General features: G+C 41.2%; 1 protein-coding gene across 4 annotated transcripts in view; it reads right to left on the bottom strand.

Moving 5' to 3' along the window:
* The window catches only part of akap6 (A kinase (PRKA) anchor protein 6), a 200,152-nt gene that overhangs the window by 49,728 nt on the left and 129,262 nt on the right, over positions 1-21,162 (bottom strand). For all 4 annotated transcript variants that reach the window (XM_051383743.1, XM_051383746.1, XM_051383745.1 and 1 more), the window contains exon 16: positions 3,705-3,851. In XM_051383743.1, the coding sequence (XP_051239703.1) occupies positions 3,705-3,851 (147 nt within the window). The remainder of the gene's footprint in view (positions 1-3,704; positions 3,852-21,162) is intronic.

Genomic DNA, 21,162 nt, shown 5'->3' with positions numbered 1-21,162 from the left:
AAGAGAGAGATGGTGTGTTGTTTTTAGGGGACTCAATTAACTAGATTTTTTTTTTCCTCTCTCCTCCTCCTCCTCTTTTCCCTGCAGGTTGAAGTGGTGATCTGGTCCTGACTCCAACGTTTTAGAGTGTTGATGGGAAAAGGATGGATACACTGATGAACAGATCATTTCAAGTGTAAATTTACCCCGAAAAACAAACAAAGCACCTCTGTTTTCCATCTTTCTGTCTCTATCTATCTATCTATCTATCTATCTATCTATCTATCTATCTATCTATCTATCTATCTATCTATCTATGAATTTACACTGTATCTGTCCTCACACAGTTTGACCTTGAACAAATGTGAAAAACGACAAGCGGCTGCCAAAATCCACAACAGAAAAGATGAAAGCTAATTTACAACCTCTTTATTTTCTTCGTAATTCAGCTTGCGTGCTCGTGTGTGTGTGTGTGTCAGTGTGAGTGTGTGTGTGTGTGTGTGCGTGCGCGCTCTGTCATAAATTCTTCATAAGGCCAGGACAGTTCAGAGGCGAGGCACAGGACATCAATTCCAGTTAATTCCCAATTTGTGTCAAAGCAGCAGATGCCGACGCCAGCACTGATAGGCCCGTTAATATGCTACTCAGACGCCATGTTGGGAGGGGGTGGAGAGAGGGAAGGATGGAGGGAGGGAGGTGAAGACGGATAGCGAGAGACAAACAGAGCAGAGACCTTTGATGTATAGTGAAAATTTTGGCAAGAAAAAAACTCCCCTTAAAATTCAGATTAGTAAGAGATAAATCCAAATAAAAGAGGAGAAAGGAAGGAGGAAAAGGGGAAGTAAGGAATGAAGGGAGGGGAAGGCAACGACAAAGATGAGGGAGAATAAATAAAGTGAGAGAGGGAGAAATGAGCGTTAGGATTTGACGACCTGGGAGCATGAACGCCACCTGTTGTGTAATGTGGCTCCAAAGCACTCAACAAAACCCAAACCGTCTGATCTTCTGGGAATAAGACTCAACAATCAACTATCTTTCTCCAGAAGGACTCATCAGGGGCGTGCCCACACTTTCTGGGGTGGCACAAAAGGGACACTGACTTATGCCAGGGGTAGCATGAAGTATGTGTCTCAGCTTTCCAGACATTCCTAATTTATACAATTCCAACACTGTTAATCCTCCCCAGTCTGCAGAAATATTCAAATACACTAAAATAACATATTTATGCCACATGTAAAAAACGGAATGATCTTTTTAAACAGAAACTGAATGGGATTAAGTGGGCATGTTTTTCCATCGCCAAAATTCAGCCTAACTTTGTAGCATAATTTAGCCTCTTTCCTGACACGCTAGCATTACCAATGGATGCGTTATGTTATCTAGCTTTGTATGATATCAGTATCTTCATTGTAGTTATAAAACGGAGAAATGACAGCCACTGAAAGACAGCATTGGAGGATAAAGGTGTGGCACCCTCTGGACTGAACCACCTTTCAATGTCACTGAAGAAGCAAAAAAATGTCGGCAGTTGTGTGGCGGACTCCACCATCCACTTGAGTTAAAACTATCTTTAAAAAGATATATTTATAGTTATAGTTATAATTATTGTTCTTAGTGAAGAAAAAAGGGTTTAAACCATGAAAAAGTACACAAACAGGAGTGTCCACGTACTTTTGGCCATATAGCGTGAGATAGAGAGAGAGAGAGATTAAAAGTATCTGCTTGACTGGTGTCTCTTTCTATCACTACCCAGAATCCCTCTGTTCCCCGATGACACACACAAACTTTGACACGTGTGAGTGTGTGTGTGTGTGTGTGAAACGGCATTGTGAGTCCAAATGTCTCTTTGTCGGTAATAGAAGTTTAATCACAGTCTGCTTACTGTGGCGGAAACACACACAGAGAGGGAGAGAGAGAGAGAGAGAGAGAGAGAGAGAGAGAGAGAGAGAGAGAGAGAGAGACTCATCTGTTGCTGTTGTTTAATTTCTAAACTGGAATCTGTTTCAGAACGTTGATACATATGTTAATGCACACACATACACACGTCCAATAACTTTGAATCTGACGATAATGTGTGTGTGTGTGTGTGTGTGTGTGTGTGTCATTAGGGACTACAAGGAAACCACACACACACACACACACACACACACACACACACACACACAGATGGCGTTTGCTCCTCTGCCGCTCTCTGTTTGTGTGAACGAGCTGATCACGTCGACGCGCCACTCGGTCGACAGGAGACGCTTTGTTTCTTCGGAGGAACAAAGTCACATCGCCACATTTCAGCCTCCTGACGAGCCGCCGCCAGCTGTCACCTCCGCCACAGACCTGGAATTAATCACCACGCCCGGGTAAAGATGCACAAGTGCTGCCGACGTGCCCATCAGCAAGGCACACAGCGCTTTCCTAGGTCTCTTTTGGAATCCAAATATGAAAGATGATGTTATTTCTTAAGTCAGAACTTTCCTTTCCTTTCCTTTACACTGTGTGTCTCCTCCTGTCCCGCAGGTGAAAAGAAAGTCAGCAACAAATGAGAAATGTTGCTGAATGTCAGACTTGCTTTGTAAAATGTTTCTTTAATCTCCTTTTCAACTTCAGTCTCTCTAAAATAAACCCATGAACACTAATCATTGTTATATTTAATGCTACTGAGCATGGTGTGCTGTTTGAAATGCAGCAGCACGGTGACGTCACTGAGATCTTCAGTCATTACTCGGCAGTGCAGAGCCGCTTCAAACAGATTGGAAAATGAACAGCTGTGTGTGTTTATCTATCATGCGACATCGAGCACACAGTCCATCTCAACCTGAGCAGACGCTGCTCTGCCTTTCTGTTTCCTGATGACTTTCTTTTTCTGTGAAGACGACTTGAAGTAAACTTTCTCTACAAGGGCACGAAGATTACCTGCATGACCTCGGACCTCGTTATCACCTCGTGTCTGCGGATCAAACGGCTGATATTCACCTCCGTCTAACAGAGGCAGCGCAGTTAGTGATGATGCTACATCTGCACCATCGCTCCCTGTAACGCCTCGCTTTCCAATCACAACGTCCGGCTGTATTACTGACATTCTTCGCTCAGACAACAACCTGAATGCTTCCTACGTCCGACGGGATGAACACACTGGTCTTTGCTTTAAGTCTGACAACTGGAGGGACAAGGTTTGTGAGCTGTTCAAGTCCTGGTTTGAAACAGGCCATTCAGCTGCAGGCGCTTCACTTCATCTTCAGAGTTTTAAACTGATTATTGGTTTCATTCAAAGGTTAGAGAAGTTCTTGTTTGTCTTTTTGCTGCCTATTTCTGCTGGAGTCAAATTCCTTGTACGCATATCTGATTGGATATACTGTAGTCTGACCAATATTGGATTTCTAAAGATGATTCTTCAAGGAATGTAAACATCTTTAATTATCTATCTATCTATCTATCTATCTATCTATCTATCTACATTCCAGCATACAGCTAAAAGGCCACGGTGGCAGCAGGGCTCCTTAATTGAGACGACACTAATTATCATCTTCATGTTCTAGATTAGATCAGTACTGATTAGCCTAAAATTAGACACACACACACACACACACACACACACACACGCAGTCCTGTCTCAACAGAAATATCAGTGTGATCCTCCAGATACCTCTGTCTGTGTTTGGCATTTTTAAACCTTGTTACATGTATTTGTGTGTGTGTGTGTGTGTGTGTGTGTGTGTGTGTGTCTGTGTTACCTCCAGCTGTCTCCATGTGTGCGCCAGGTTGTGTATTTTGCGGTGGAAGTCGCCGGGTAGTTCGGTCCCGCTCCTCTTCAGAGACTCGGCCCGGCCCAGCAGGCTGGTCTTCCTGCTCTCCATCATCATCAGCTCAGCGTGGCTGCTCTGGAGACAGACGGCAGGACAGACACACGTCAGACAGATGGACAGACAAAGCCCAGCTCGGGGGAGTCACTTCGTTTGACAACTGTGTGTCTGTTTTGCTTTCAATTCAATTCAATTCAATTCAATTCAATTCAATTCAATTCAATTTTATTTGTATAGCGCCAATCCATAACAGAAGTTATCTCAAGACACTTTTCAAATAGAGCAGGTCTAGACCGAACTCTTTAACATTAATTACAGAGACCTTTCAGAACCCCACAAAGACCTCAATGTTCATTCACACAGCCGTAGCGTTAGGTATGGTCACTAGGTCAACCACTGTTGTTATCTGGATATTAGCATTATATATAGCAGTAGGTGGCGCTAATGACAAAACAACAACACAACAAGATGACGTCATTAAAAGAGAGACAGTAAATGAAGGAAAACATGATGGAAATTTTTTTTCAATATTTTGAGGTTTTATTATTTTTATTTCAGCGTTTCCATTCAGGTTTATAAATAGACAATTTGAAAATGAACATAAAAGCAGGTGGATGGAAGCCCACCTACTGATTGGTATTACTGCCCCCCTCCCTTCACATATCATATAAAAAGACCAATCTATAAGTTTCAGAAACGTTTGATACTGAATATCTCATCAACTCTACATCCCATATTTTGCAGGAGACGTGGTTGAGTTTCGGCTTTCTAAACTAAAGACTCTGGCTCTCCCATGGCATCCATTGTAACTGCTATAAATCCATCTAACAGCTGCCGTCCTCCACAAAGGAGGAAGCTCGGCGGGCCTACAGGTGGTGAGTATTTGATACTCAAAAGCTAGCTTTTCAGTGGAGTATTCCTTTAACTGCTCCTTCCAAAAAGGAGCAGATTTATTTTCATTGTTGTTGTTTGCAGCTCATCTCATGATGAAACGTTTGAGGCACTCGCAGGAGTTTTCAGCAGATTTCACTCGCAACCTCACCTGCTTTGACCACTTTAAAGGTAAAACTGTCGCAGCTCTGCAGACGTGCAGGAATCAAACGCAGCAGCAGCACTTGACGGCACGCTGCCGAGTCCTTTTTGGAAAGAGTTTAAAGAAATGCTCCATTTTGTAGCACCAAGTGAATATTTTCTTCCCTTCTGGTTTATGCTTTTGTTTGAGCGCTGTGGAGCTGAACTACAGTTATATTTATGTACTTTTTTACATAGTTTATTGCTATCAATTGGGTTTATTATAAATAATTGTATCATATGTATAAAGAGAAAAATGCACTTTATCAACTAGGAACTTTACCACCAGTACTTCGTTTTATTTTGTGTTTGTACCTGTTTTGGTTTTAATTCATTCAAGGAGCAGAATTTGGTTACAGCATGACCTTCAGAATAAAAGCCTACATTAAAACTGTTTCTTTAACCTAAATGCTGTTTCTTCCCTCCTTTTATCTGCACTTATTATTGAAACTGGAGGAATTATTATTATTCCTAGAAATGAATCGCATTTTTGGCAGCTGCAACGTACTCCGAATCTCATGAAATTTGGTGGTGGCGAAAAATTCCATATTCTGTGGGTCCCCAATAGATACTGATATGTATGAAAATTGGTACACACTTAGATCATGTCCAGATGTACAAAAAGGCCACTTGGACCCATGCCCCAAACCCAACAGGAAGTCAGGCATTTTGAATGTAGCTGCCATTTTTGAGATTTACACGTGTTGTATTTTCATGAATTCTTAGAGAACTGATCAGATTAACTTCAGAGTTGGTCAGTATAATAGACAGTTAAAAGTTGTGCTATCTGTGAGTTTTCGTTGAGAGGCGTGTCTGTGGCGTTATTACCTTTTTCCTCCCTCCTTTTGTCCTCTTTTCACTCCTTTCATCCCTTCATTTTTGCTTTAGGTCTTCACTCTTCTGCCCCTCTCCTCTGTCGTATTCCCCTTTTTGTTTGTAATAGATATCCAGTCCTTTCCAACTTTTTCCCTCCCCTTCAAAAAACTCTTTTCATCCCTTCATCTTTTGTTGCTCGTGCTCCTTTTGTCCTTGTCTCTTTACTTACAGCACGCCCTCCATTCGTCTTATTTGTGGCTCAACACTTCTCCATCTTCATCGTCTTCACTGTAACACCCCTTTGCTTAATTCATCCATCTTATTCTCCATCACTCTCCATCTATCTCTCTTTCCTCCCTCTTTTCTGTTGTTAGCGTTACTCTCCTTCAATGCCTCCATCTTTCCTTTTTTGCTTAATTTTCCTCCTCCTCCTCTCTTTTCTCTTTCTCCTCTTTTCATTTTCTGCATCAATAGCTACTTGATTCTACTTTTCCCTTGTCGTTTATCATTACCGCCCGGCCCCATTTGAATATTTAAATGTCTCTTCTCTGACTCTGTGTGTGAGAGGACATATCCAGGCATGTGTGTGTGTGTGTGTGTGTGTGTGTGTGTGTGTGTGTGTGTGTGTTTTTGCTGCGCTGTCATCAGAGAAGCGGCGGCCATTTTTCAACGTCGCCGATTCTGATGGAGATGCTATCGCTCGGCGCTTCACGGCCATCCATCCCCTTCACTTAGCTAATAGCCACGCCGCGAGAACGAGGGATCGACAGCGGAAAAAAAGAGATGAGTTGAAGGTAAATATGTTGGCGTCGCACTCGTCTAACAGTCAGGAAATTATACGATTTATTCGCTGATGGCAAATATTGATTTAAAAAGGGGGAAAGGGAACTGGTGGGGAGGAGGGGGGGTTGTTTTGTTGTTGTTGTTGTTGTTGTTTGTTTGTTTGAAGGGTGCCACTGATCCAAAGTCAAAGAAAAGAGGAAGGGGGAGGAAGATAGACACGGCGATTAAAATGCATGAGATCCGAACTTTGAGATAAGTGCTGAGAGAGGGATCTTGGAGAAATGGGACGGTGGAGGGGGGAGACTGGAGGGGAGGTAGGGAGTGGTGGTGTGAGGAGAGGGGGTTGTGGCGGTGGGGGGGGGGGTGCATGGATGGCTAGTTGTGATGTATTCATGCCTCGAGTCAATCTCCATGCAAGGATGGACTGAGATACACAGGCCCGGGGACGGAGAGAGACAGATAGAGAGGGGGGGAGGAAAAGACAAAGAGACTGAGTGAGAGGGAGGGAGAGGAAAGATACAGTAAATAAATAGAGAGCGGGGGGGAGAGAGGACGCTGACACCTCGTCCACACTGACGCGCCGCCGGAGACGTGACAGGATGGCATGCATTGTGAAGTGAACTTTGAAAAACACGCTGGCACCGCCCAGCGCTACTCAGAGTCCCAGAAGTCTCTCAGCATGTTGACAAAGGTTCAACTTCATATGAAAATGTCCACTGATGCAGGCCAGAGACAAGCTGCTGACAGCCAATACGGCACCCTACCGCGCAGGAGAACTTCAAACTAAAGTGTTCCTGTCTGTGTCACTGTAAAGGTGAAGACCGTGTGGACGCAGTGAGACCATCTCTGCAGTCACTGAGGAGAGAGATACACTGGCCACTGGTACAAAGAGTATGGAAGCCCATTTCCACCAACGTGGCGTAAAATAAAAAAGATTCTGTAAATCATTATAATAAGAAACTTAAAATCTTGGCTTCGTATATTTAGTATTTCTGAGTTGACCGGATGAGTTTGTGAGTGATAGATGGAGAGACAGAGGGGCTCCAGTCTCTCAGATCTTTATTTAACCAGCAGATAATCCTTTCCACCGCTCCTGTTCTTGATTTTTGTTTTTTTCTCTTCCAGGGTTCACAGGAGAAACGTAAGCGCCACGCTGACCTCTGACCTTTCGCCACCTCTCTCCTGCTCTCTTGGAAATGTTTTAATCTTCCAACTCTTTCTGCTTTTGGAGCCATTAAAAGTTTCTGTTGATCAGAGCATCAGCTCAGCGTCTGGACCAAAATCAGAAAACATCAATTGTGGCTAATTTAAACTAATTAGTGGTTGCTTCGGTCCCATATGTTGGATATCCACTCTCACAAATGCTGTTTACTTGCATTTCATTCCTCAGTAGGTTTGAAATATAGACGAGAAAACTGTGATTTATGTATGTTAGTATACATCATGTATATATGTCAGTATATGTACCTAAAACCCAGATTATGAGGACTTTATGAATGTCATTTTTCACTTTTTTTCCCAGAGAAAAAAGATCAATCTATAGTGGAAATAACTGTTATTTACAGCTCTAACTTACCTATTTTTCAATATTCAGATATAAATATACTGAAATATACTTTATAACGTGCAGAGCAACAATAATTTGTGGAATCGTGAAATATCGTGCAGATATATTTTCACCTGAACCATCATTACAGCAAACCCAATACAAAGACATATTTATATATTTCATCATATACGCGTGTTTAAAAAATGGCAGAGCGCTTTCCAGAAACAGAGAAACTGGGGATGAACGCTTGACAAAACAGACGAGAGGGAAAGAGGGGGGAGGAGAGGAGAGAGGAGGGATGGGGGGGAGAGAAAATCAACAAGCAATCATAAGTTTAATTTGGTCTCCATATTAATGAGCACGGAGCTGAAATGTCAGCAAAAATGCAGTCATACATGAAAAACATTTAATGCATTTTGAACATTAGTTTTTTTTCTTCCCCCCCTCTCTTCTTCTCGCAGATTCATCTTATCCGCCAAATGAGAGAAGTTTGTCGGAGGCTGCGTAACGGAACGATTTTGTCGGCGCGGCAACTAAAGTTCGGGGGAAGTGATAAGGATGCATCTTCATCCTCATCATCTTTTCTCCTCTGTCTGCATGTCGTCATCCGCTTACTGTTTCCTCTCTCTTCTGCTTCTGACCTTCCCTCGTTTCCTTTCCTCGTCCTCAGACAACAGTTTTCTCTTTCCTTTCTCTGGTTGTCCTCCTCCTCCTCCTCCTCCTCCTCCTCTCTATCCTGACTTTCCTCTTTGTCTTTATTGAACCTTGAGATTGAGATTCTTTTTCGTGAATACAGTCATGTAAAATATCGCCGTATGCAGTCACACCCCCCCCAACATGAAAACCCTTCCTCCAGACCAAACATTAATATTGGACGGTTCTGAAACAGAAAACGTTTTATATTTAATTTATTCATGGGCGTGTCCAGAGGGGCGGCCTGCGGGGGCCGCCCCTGAAATATGATTGGCCACCCCAAGTGCCACCCAATTATGGCAAGGCCATTTTAAAAAAGATCCCTTGACCTCTGACCTCAAGATATCTGAATGAATATGTGTTCTGTGGGTACCCAAGAGTCTCCATGTTATGCTAATCCCATGCAGTTTTTGGCACATGCGTATACATGTGGTTTTTTCACCCAGTGTATTTGAATATTTCTGCATACTTGGGTCCATAAACAGTGTTGGAATTGTATAAATTGGGAATGACTGGGAAGCTGAGACACATACTTCATGCCACCGCTGCATAAGTCAGTGCCCCTCTTGGACCACCCCAGTGAGAACAGTCTGGACACGCCCCTGCATTTATTAAATTAACTGTTAACTGTTTTTTATTTCGCGTTCCTCCCAACATGAAGTTGTAGATGCTTTTTCCCAAGCTTACTCGACACTGTCAGGAATTTCTTCGGGGAAACATTTATTTATTTTAAAGAGTCCGTTTTAAATACTGGAGTCAGCATTTAATATATAGGCCGAGTGTAATTAACTAAAGGACGTAAACTCTGCCAGAGTTGCTGAGAATCCACAAATTTCTAGGAAAGATACTGAGGACATGACCTCTGTGTCCTCATGGTACAGTAATAATACCGTAGAGGTATTAGTACTAGCACTACTGCTACGAATATAACTAGTAGCAGTATGCAGACTAGTGTTACTGCAGCTCATAATGCAACATTCCTTCATTTTTCTACTCTCCATTGCCCATCCTTCTCTGCTTCATTCTTGTTTTCTTCCTAAACAAAGTGTGTGTGTGTGTGCAGGAGATACACACAAAAAAAACCCACTGTATGCTCGCTTACATTTGTGTGTTTGAGTGTGTGTGTGTGGGTGTGTGAGTGTGTGTGTGTGTGTGTGTGTGTGTGTCTCAGTGTCTCCGGTTGAGATGGATGTTCCACCGGCTATGAAAGAGCAGGAAGTGGCTCTCTGACACCCCATTTATACTGCCAGACACTTCAACCTGTGTGTGTGTGTGTGTGTGTGTGTGTGTGTGTGTGTGTGTGTGTGTGTGTGTGTGTGTGTGTGTGTGTGTGTGTGTGTGTGTGTTGGTGGGAAAGTACAGCCACATAAACACCATTAAGTGACATCACCCTCCCCAAAAACTGCCTCCAGCTTACAATGATTGCAATATATTATATAAGGCACAGCCAACCAGATGTTTATATTCTTATATTTCTATGTGAACACTTTAAAATCACTGTTACATTTAACTTTTACCAAACCAATTTCCAATCTTTTTCTCGCTCTCTTAAATTCTTTATAAATATGCTTTAAAGCTGCAGTAGGTAACTTCTATTAAAATAACTTTTTGTCATATTTGCTGAAACTTTCACTATATCCTGACAGTAGAACATGAGACAGATAATCTGTGAAAAAAATCTGCTTCGTCGGGCTCCTCCTAGAGCCCCTAACAGCATCTGTGAGAATCCACCTGGCCCGAACAAAAACAACCAATCAGAGCCCAGAGAGATATAAAGACGCTTTGGGTTGGAGGCTTGAAGATTTTTATATCGTTGAGTCAGTTAGTGAAAGATTTAGCAAATATGACAAAAAGTTATTTTTATGGAAATGACCTACTGCAGCTTTAAACTCATTTTATCTGTTCAGCCTGCAAAGCATGAAGGAGAAACTATGGTGGCCACAAAGCTCATCTAGAGCCAGTGTTTGGTTTGTCCGTTCTGAGCTACTGTAGAAACATGGCGGACTCCATAGAAGAGGACCTGCTCCCTCATTCTAAGGTAACAAAATCACAAATGTCTATGAATATTATATATATTCATCATACAATATTCCACACTGGACCTTGAAATTCTCTCATTTATTTAGGATAATTGTGAATATTTCTACCTTTGTGATGGTGTAACACTGAACTACTGTAAAGCTTTAAATGTAACTAAACTCTGCCTCCTGTGTCGCAGAGTTTCTGGAAGTTTCTCTTTCACCAAATTAAAACCCTTCTGTTTGGACAAAAAGATGCAAAAAAAAAAAAAAAAAGAGGCAAAGAGACTTTCTCTCTTTCCAAACGAGGCGACAACAAAAGACCCGGCAACATGTTTTAATTGTCGCCATGGAAACCAGATGAATGAGCCATTTGACTGGCCGGTAAAGACGGCTCGCCATTCAGCCTCGCAGCGAGTCACGTGTGTTTGTGTGTGTGTGTGTGTGTGTGTGTGTGTGTGTGTGTGTGTGTGTTAGCTGGGAGGTCATTAGTACAAAGCAAGGAGGGTGAAATTTCTACCAGTCTGTTGAGATAGAGAGACAGAGGAAAAAAGAGGAGAAAAGAGAAAAAGAGTTGAATGAATGCACATACTAATAACTGTTCTTTAAAAAAACAAAAAGGAAAAACCAATAAACAATCCCCTCGGCTATTTGTGGATCTCCTGATTCACCTGAAGATGCTTTATTCATAAGATTATATCACATCATAAAAACGTAACATTATTAGTGCGTGTGTGTGTGTTCAGGGGCTTATCCCCCGTTTACCTCATCATACTTATACGTTTTATATGTTTTTATGTCTAGGTTACATAAATGGTTGAAATGAGCACCTCTGCTTTTTGTCCACATGAGTACCCTTACTGCTACCACCACTGAGGTCACCAAGGTCTGGCCCTCAGACCTCGGTATTTTTCCTGAGGGGTGGACAATAAAACCTCAACCTGTCTGCGGCAGCGAGCCGCAGACGTGCCAACCTCCACCGTCTCTCTGCGTCTCTGTTGATTGGGTGTGAGTTCAATCAGAGGCTGATCCGAATACAAACACACAGAGACAGACACGAGGCGAGTGCAGGGAGAAAATTCACTTCTCTTTCTGTATGAACACACCGCTCGTGTTTCTTTTCTCTGGGTACCAGAGCCGAAAGCAGAAACAGCGGCCATGATACAGGAGAGCACGAAGAAGAAGAAACAGAGAGATAACACATGAAACAGGCAGACGAGTAGCCGGGTAGGTTACAGGTGTGTCACTGTAAACCAGGGTAGGACGAGACTGAACACTGCCTGCCTGTGAGTGAGTCTGGGGTCAAAGACCTGAACCTTTCCCCCAGAACCAACTTCAGACCCTCTTCCTGCCCCCCAGAGGATGAGCCCTTTACTGGCCTTACGACTCTGCTGCCACCCTCAGGAACAAACTGCTGGTTAGAGAACAGCCCAATAATCATGTTGTTTGTTTGGTCCAACACTTTTATGTTGTGGAGTATAATGAACACTGCAGCCTCTGGGGGATGCAAGCACGGCTTTATATTAGTCTGCTTAATATGATTTGCTTCTAATCTTCATTACAAGACCAAAATATAACAGCATATAAATGAAAGAAACTTATAAAGAAAACACCATCTACTGACTTTGTTTTTACCACTGAGAAAAGTCAACAAATTGATTATTATTATTAATAAAAGTGCATTTTCACAGACTTATTAACTTTATTTGTATCATCTAAATATTGAAGGTTCCAAAAACGAGAGGAAGAGAGAGTGCAAGTGCTGGTTGAGTCATACAGGCTGTGGTATGCCGCTAGTGGTCGATGCCAAGCGACCTTTGACCCACTAAGAACCCTGGGAATTCTCTCATGGCAAGACAGGACAAGACGAAACAATACGATCAGAAGAAGAAGAAAACACAGGAATTCCAGAAAATTCTACCAACACTAGGGCCGGGTTACGATAGTTGGTTCCAGTTTGGATCCAGTTCCCTTGTAAGCAAAATACTCGGATTAGTTCAACTTTGATGCTGATTAATCCGTCAACAAACCTTTAATCTGTCTTTGTTATTCTTTTATTCTGATATTCTTTTATTAGCAATGACAATGTTGAAAATATTTCCACTTATAGCCAGCGTTGACCACAGCTTTCGGCAGTTAAAATGAACGTTAGTGGCGGTAGATTACATCGTCTGTAGTTACAGTAAATGTTAATTTATGAGCAGCTACACTGAAACTTTAGTCTGTTTCTCTGTGACTCCTCAGAGTCCGGGTTAAGCTGTTTACACATATCATATCAACATTTTGAGCTTTTTTTTTTTTTTTTACTTATAAGCCCCTACAGGGAACTTTAATTTTAAGTTGATTCTGGCGGCCCCTGTGGACAAAAGCGGTAGTGTTTCTACCGCCTCATTTCCATGATTTCAAGTGGAATCCGACCCAGTGGCAGGCATTAAGGATAACTAAAAAGAAATAGAAATATTCTCTCTGATGGTTGTTTGTTTATAGTTCATATAGGTCATATAGTTCATATAGGTCATATAGTTAAAGCTGCAATCGGCTCTGATTGCTTGTTTTTGTCCAGGCCCGGTAGATTCTTGCTAATGCCATCAGGAGCACTAGGAGGAGCCAGAGGAATCTGATTATTTCATAGATTATCTGTCACATGTCTGATAATAATAGGATATAGCGCAAAGTTTAAGCAAATATGACAAAGAGTTATTTTTTTAAAGTTACCTACTGCAGCTTTAAAAGCTCCTTGTTGTACGTTTAACCTCATACTTGTGAATCAGGAACTCCATTATTTGGATCAGGTAATTTGTGAAAAATCTGGTGTAAAAGTCAGCGTGTTACAGATGTTATTTCAGTGTGTCAAAACAATCAATATTTCATATCTTCTGCTGCTCATGTCATTTTCAGGTTGTGAAAATTAATTAGCCAAGCACAGAAAGAAAGAAAAATATGTTTCTACAACATGACAAATCTCTCTCTCGCCTGGTCACTTCATGTCATTTAAGCAAGTAAAGCTTTTTTAAACAGCACTTTTTATAACACACAGTTATAAAGTGCTTCACAAACAAATAGATACAACATAAATACTAACATATAGATGAATAAACAAGAGGAAAAAAATAGACACAACTAAAATAAGTAAATAAACACTGGAAAGGAGCTCTATAAAAGGCCTATAGTGGAGGGTCCATATGTGTGTGTGTGTGTGTGTGTGTGTGTGTGTGTGTGTGCTCTTGTATTATTGTTATATCTGTTATGGAGCTCAGGAGTGAGGACATTTTGTCTGGTTTCGTGTCTTCAAAAGGGGGATAAGAGCCAGTTTTAGAGTCGAGACTAGCATTAGGTTAAGGTTAAGGGCCAAGAGAATAAATTATGTCAGTGAGTGTAGAAGTACAAATGTGTTTGTGTGTGTTTCTGACCCCATAGGAAGCTGGATGGATCACACTATTCAGTCCCTAAACAAAGACAGGCTTTATACTGAGAGACAGACAGAGAGAGAGAGAGAGAGAGAGAGAGAGACAGACAGACAGACAGAGAGAGAGAGAACAAGAGACATAACTGCATGTTCGGCTGTGTCTTTTCTGTGCACTGTAAAACAAAAACAATTATTTTCATGGTAAAAAACTGCCAGCTGTTTTTGTTAGAACTTTAGCGTAATAAATAGTATATAAGAAGTATATAAAGAAGTAGTTTAACCATATGAAAATACCATATGATGCTATGACGGTGGTTTTCTGTGCAATTTACAGTCTGTGACATTAAAAAACAACTTTATTCCTTTAAAATGTCGTATAAATAAAGGTTTTGCCATCAGATATCACAGAGTTTTACTGTTACAGAAACCTATTTAGAGTCATTGTTTGACAGTTTTAAACTGTAAAATCTACAGACAGTTTTTACAGTGGTGTGTGTGTGTGTGTGTGTATGTTTCTTGGTAACATTGTTCTTTACTTTCAATGAAAGGGAAATCAAATAATAATGTGCATTATTGGTGCAGTTTGTTATACTGGGAGTCTGCTCTGGGAACAGGTTTCAGGTACAGATTTGCTCCGTTTCCTCACTGAGACACTTTACTCATCGTCTCATTGCTGAGTGAGTGAGTGAGAATGTGTTAACCACTGAGACTTACTGTCTTACTGAAGTGGGCAGGTGTTGGACAACAACACGGCCTCTGTTGATGCCTTCCGCCACTGTGTGTGTGTGTGTGTGTGTGTGTGTGTGTGTATAAATGGAGTAAATGTGACAGATAGAAAGTCAGAGAGGGCCGATTCAGTGGTCTTTATTTAACCCAGCAGCAGAGTCTATAACCAGCTCAGCTGAGAACAAAAATTAAGGACTAAATGGTGCCCAAAAGTCATCTTAACTGTGAAAAATATACTAGTTCAACCTGCTTTTAAGGTATCTTGAGTCATGTTACCTTCGACTTTGTGACGTTTCCTTGTGATCCTAACCCGAAGAGCATATCAAACACACTCACACTGAGTCCGAGTGCTCCGACTAAACTTTATTTTTTGCTATCTACAAAAATTTTACTTTATTTTTTTTAAAAGCTGATAAAAGCCGACTTTAAGGGCTCAGACTAAAAAGATGAAAACAATCTCTTGGTTTTCTCAGTGCGTTCTTTATAGAGAGACACAACTGTGATGTAACTTCAGCCGGTTGTTGTAATGTGAGAAACAGGAAATCAGGAGAACAGCTAAAGAATGTCCACTTATTTAAAGATCAATGTTACAAGCTAACTATGAAAGTCTGATATCTTTCCACACATCCACACAAGTTCAATCAGGAAGACCGAGCTACTCATTCGTTCACATTTCTCTCTCTGTCGGCCAATCACTCAGTCATTGTTTCTGTCAGACGGTAAGAAGAGAGGGTATTTTAAGAATTTAGCATCTATTGGACTGTCATCATCGACTGTTATTGTCACCTCTCTCATTTCATTGATTCCCCTCCTTTCCTCTCCTCTCTCCTCCTCTCCACGCTCCTACCCTCCTCTCTTCTCTCCATTCCACCACAATGACAGAAATGTAATAGCATGGCTCTGTGTGTGTGTGTGTGTGTCCAGCAGACCGACCATGTAGCCTAAACGACAGACAATCTTTATTCTAATGAAGAAGGTGCCAAGGTCAAACGGAGAGCAGGGTGATGAATGGAGAACATATACACAGTCATGCGCGCACACACACACACACACACACACACACACACACACACACACACACACACACACACGCACATACATCATGTGGCTCACACATTAATTGTGTAGTTGAGCTCCCAGTCGCTTTGCAACTGCAATATTGTGTGTTGTCATGTTCACAGTCTCTCTCTCTCTCTCTCTCTCTCTCTCTCTCTCTCTCTCTCTCTCTCTCTCTCACACACATTTAAAAGGAGGTTTTCCCCTTGAGATGACATTAAACATTATTCTCACAACACACACTTAAATAAACCGTCACAGGAAATAAAATCTGCTCGCAGGTAAAAGAAAATCTGCAGCGTGAACGTGTGTGAGTTTCTCTCTTTAACTCAAAGTGCCACAAGTGATCAATAAACCCTCAGAAAGAGAGTTTATTTTTCCTGTAAATGATTAATAATCATGTGATTTGGTGTTTATTTGTTGTGCAGTAAATCTAAATACTGCTGACCTTAAATACTCAGCAGAGGTTGTTCCTGTCTGTCTGCACACTGAACTACGGATGACTGATTTTTCTGAACAGTAATCAACTTCGAGGTTGGAAGTAAATTAATAAAAGTACATCTTAGAGTAGGAACTATTTATCATTTATATTAAAACATCATACACTGTAATGCAGTAAGTTATTTTAACAAAAAGAAAACACAAACAAGCTTTTACTAATAATTTTAAGTGATACTAAGTGTTGTAAGTTAGAGAAACATTCCTGATTAAGTACTTTTTACTACAAAATTTGTTTTCACACATCAAGTAGCTTTAGTAATTTTAAGTTGGTTTCGATGTAATCAACAATTTTTTTAGTTAAATGAACTTATCTGGTTTTACAGTGTTATCAGAACAGAGCAAAAATGTGTTATGTGGGATTCAGTGTAACATTTGATTTCATTTATTATTAATATCAAAGATTTAATTTGGTGTTATAGCTAGTAGGCTTTCAAATTAAAGGTACCCTGTGGAATTATCTTCACATTTATGGTTTCACAATAAAAGCCCTTGTCTTTGGTGTAACAAATGTTTTGAATGTGATTCCTGCATTGTTTACATTTACACCAACATTGAAATATTTGAATATGTATTTAACAGAGAGCAGCTCATTAACACGTTGCTCAATAGCACCACAAGTGGCCAAAACGTCAAAGCGAACCTTCAAAATAAGAGCAAACTAATGTGTGTTATTTAAAAACCATTTGAGATTCACATCAAATGAATCACTGAAACTTCTTTTGGTAGAAAACCTTTAGAATAAAAGTCTGATTGGTTTAATTCTGTTGCTGCTTATCGCTTTGTGAGACGAGCCGTCGCTTGTTGTTTTGAAGGGAAACTCTGCAAACATGTTTACAGCCAACCTTGGCCCGACATTGGCTCGACGCTCGTCAAACTACTTTTATTTCTGTATGAGATTCCTGCTCATTCCTGTGTGTGAGTGTGTGTCAGCATCAGGTTTCAGTCAGACGCCGTTCCTGGGAAGCTGAGGGAGTCTCAAGAGAGAAGAGATACAGAGAGAGATACAGAGGAAGAGAGAGAGAGAGATACAGAGAGAGAGAGAGAGGGGGAGGGAGGGAGGGAAAGTTGGCGAGATGCTGCTGAGTCGTGTCTCTTTGTTCTAAAGCAGATATATCCCCGACTTTATCAAGACTGACAGAACAAACGCACAGGAAACAGCCTCCCACAGGACACATAATCCACACACACACACACACACACACACACACACACACACACACACACACACACACACACACACACACAGATGAGAAGACACAGCAAACACACTAAGACACACAGAGGTCTGAAAGTGAACACACGCTCAAGAAAACTCAGAACATTTGAGAAAGTGCAGTGACACACATGAACACCCACAACATATGAACACACACACACACACACACACACACACACACACACACACACACACACACACACACACACACACGTGAGAAACACACCAAGGTCTGACGATGCACACATCAACACACGCGGAGATACGAGAGATATTTAACACACACACATACATACGCACACAACTTTGAAAATATGTGTGTGTACTTTTAGAGGACAAAAACACACACACACACACACACACACACACACACACAGAAGCTGACAAGAAAAGCAAACATAATACACGTTTCTATGGCAACATATGAAGATTGATTACCATGAACAAGGGCACACACAGGCTCATAAACATACTTTAGTTAAAAAGTGAGGGTTACACAACAAGGTCAAACAGAAAGAAGAAGAATAAAAGTTAAACAGAAAAAGGAAGAAAGTGAATGTAGTGAAATCCATTCATCATCTATAAAAGCTCAGTGTGATCTCATTCCAAGGTAACAACAATGCAGCTATTCTTATTTTCATGTGATTCTAAACTAATGAAAACAAACCTCTGAATATTATATTGTTAGAATATTATAGATCCTCCTCAGTGTTACACACTGCACCTTTAATCCTGACCATGTGAACCACAGGAAAACTTGTACAGCACCTTTCTAGTCTGGATGGCAGAGGCTGCGGGGAGTCAGCCTGCTCATCAGGAGCAGTTAGGGGTTCAGTTTCTCACTCCAGGGATCAAACCGGGAACCTTCCAATTACTGGACGGTCGCTCTGTCTCCTGAGTCAACACCCGACTTACTGAGTATCAGCGGGTGGAGCCGCAGTCACATTAAGAGTCAGTGAAAGTAAGCAGGCAGCAAACAGAAAGGTAAAGGCATGTGAGAAATAACTGCTGCTCTGTTCTCTCTGAGAGTGTCAGTAACTTAACTGTGGACTGCTCTTCGCTTTAGAGCTGCAACAATTAGTCAGTTAGTTGCTTAGCTGTCAACTAATAAATTAATTGCAAACGGTTTTGATAATCGATAAATCATTTTAAGTCATTTAAAAGAAATATTAATTATTTATTAATATATCCAAATTCTCTGAAATCAGCTTCTCAAATGTGAATATTTTCTGCTTTCTTTAGTCCCCTGTGTACAACATATGAAATTATGTGAACACACAAAATGACACACTTGAAATCACACAACAACTGACTGAGAGACTGATAATATATAAAAGGTACACGAGAACACACACACACACACACACACACACACACACACACACACAAGTCCCAGAGGACTTCAGCTCGCTGTTCGTATAACAAGCTGCAACAAACGACAAAACGCGACATCAGGACATCTGACCCAGGAAGTGTTCGACTCACACACATCCAGCCAAACACACACTATACACTGTATACACACAGTACACACTGTACACACACTGTACGCACACTATACACACACACACACGTAGTACACACTGCAGACACACAGCGAGGCAGCAGCAGAGCTCTGCAGGTCTCTGGAGAGAAGAAAAGGGAAGATCAGTCTACAAAGAGAGAAAGAAAAGTGTGTGTGTGTGTGTGTGTGTGTGTGTGAGAGAGAGAGAGAGAGAGAGAGAGAGAGAGAGAGAGAGAGAGAGAGAGAGAGAGAGATTTTTGCTGTTTCCAAGTGTTTTTTTAATGGTTGAAGACTTTTTTCTTCACTTCTCTCAGTGTGTGTCAGATCTTGGTCTGCGGTGGATTACAGGAACAGATCAGCCATCCATTCATTCTTGTTCCTCCCTTCTTCCCTCCTTTCCTTTTTCCCCTGGATGGGTTGAGGAAGAGGATTTTTGACAATAATTAAAATATAATTGACATTTATGGCCAGATGACGATCGATCAGCACATTCTGAGGATTGTGGGTCACATCTGTTCATCTTCCTTCACTTATTCCTTCCTTCCTTCTATATTCCCTTCCTTCCCTCTTTCCTTCTTTCCATCCTTTATCTTCTCCCTGCCCCTCCTTCCCTTGTTTCATTCTTTGCTTCCTTCTCTTCATATTCTCTCTTTCCTTGCTTTCTCCGTCTTTCGAAAATTAATACGTTTTAATTTCTTTCCCTTTCTTTAATTTCCTCCCTCCTTCCTCCTTCCTTCTTTTGATTCTTCATTCCTTCAGTCTCTCTTACCTTCCATATTTCATTGCTCTATCTTTCATTCCTTCTTTCCCTTTTTTCCTTCCTTCTTTATTCCCTTTCTTCCTTGCATCCTTATTTTTAATCCACTTTTATTCCTTCTTTCCATCCTTTTTCATTTCCCACCTTTCTTCCCTTCCTTCCTTTTCATTCTCTCTTCCCTTATTTCCTCCTCTAATTCCTTGCTTTCATTCCTCCTCTCCTTATTTATTTAATTTAATTTTAATTTCTGTCCCTTCCTTTAATTTCCTCCTTCATTCCTTCCTTCCTTCCTGCCTTCCTTCTTTTGATTCCTTAATCTTTCAGTCCCTCTTCCCTTCCATTTCTCCTTCAATTTCCCCTTTCATTTACTCTTTACTTCCTTCTTTCTTCCTTTTCTTCCTTGAATCCTCTTTTGAATACACTTTTATTCCTTCTTTCTACCATTTTTCATTTCCCACTTTTCTTTCCTTCCTTCCTTCCTTCCTTCCTTCCTTCCTTCCTTCCTTTGTTCCACCCTCGTTTCCTATCTTCCTTCTCTCTCTCTGTCTTTCATCCCTTTGTCTTCCTCCTCGGTATTACAGTAAGAAGGCTGAAACCACAGACGTTTGCAGCAACAAATTACTTCTCTCTTCTTCCTCTTCCTCATCCTCTCTCTGTCTCTCTCTCTGTGTCTCTCTCTCTCTCTCTCTCTCTCTCCCGTACTCTCCCTCCCTCTCTCTCTCTGGATGGAGGGAGTTTGGGAGAGCGTTAGCAGCACAGCGAGGATTGCAGCAACAATTACATGTGAAATTAGCCTCGCCTCATAGCCTGCAGTGTAATTCCAGCCTTCTGAGGCGTGGCAAAGTCATCTGTCTCTAATTAAAGATTCTCTCTCTCTACCTCCCTCCCTCACCTTCTCGCTATCTGCCCCTTCCTTCTCTCTCTCTCTCTCTTGGGTTAACATTCATCTTCTTTCATCCTTCTGTCTGTCTAAGGGTGGAAGGGAGGGGCGGTGATGGGAAGGTGCGTATCAGAACCTAATTCACTGCAGGTCGCAGTTTTTAGCACGTGAAACAAATTATTTCCTACTTTTCATTTCAACTCTAATTTCTGTCTTTTTTCTTTCCTTGTTCGTTATTTCTTCATTCCCTCACATTTCCTTCTTTTCTCTACTTTTCTCTCAGTAAGTCAGCTCACATTAAACATCCACAGCTACCAGGAGCTTGAATCTAAATATCATTTTAATTATCAACATTCAAAAAGCTCAAATATCCAAAGATTCTCTTCATTGTGCTGAAAAAAATAACTTATTTC

Source organism: Dicentrarchus labrax, unplaced genomic scaffold, assembly GCF_905237075.1.
Source record: "Dicentrarchus labrax unplaced genomic scaffold, dlabrax2021, whole genome shotgun sequence".
NCBI classification, from domain to species: domain Eukaryota; kingdom Metazoa; phylum Chordata; class Actinopteri; family Moronidae; genus Dicentrarchus; species Dicentrarchus labrax.
The sequence above is the reverse complement of the archived record's forward strand: the minus strand, read 5'-3'. Positions and strand labels throughout refer to the sequence as shown.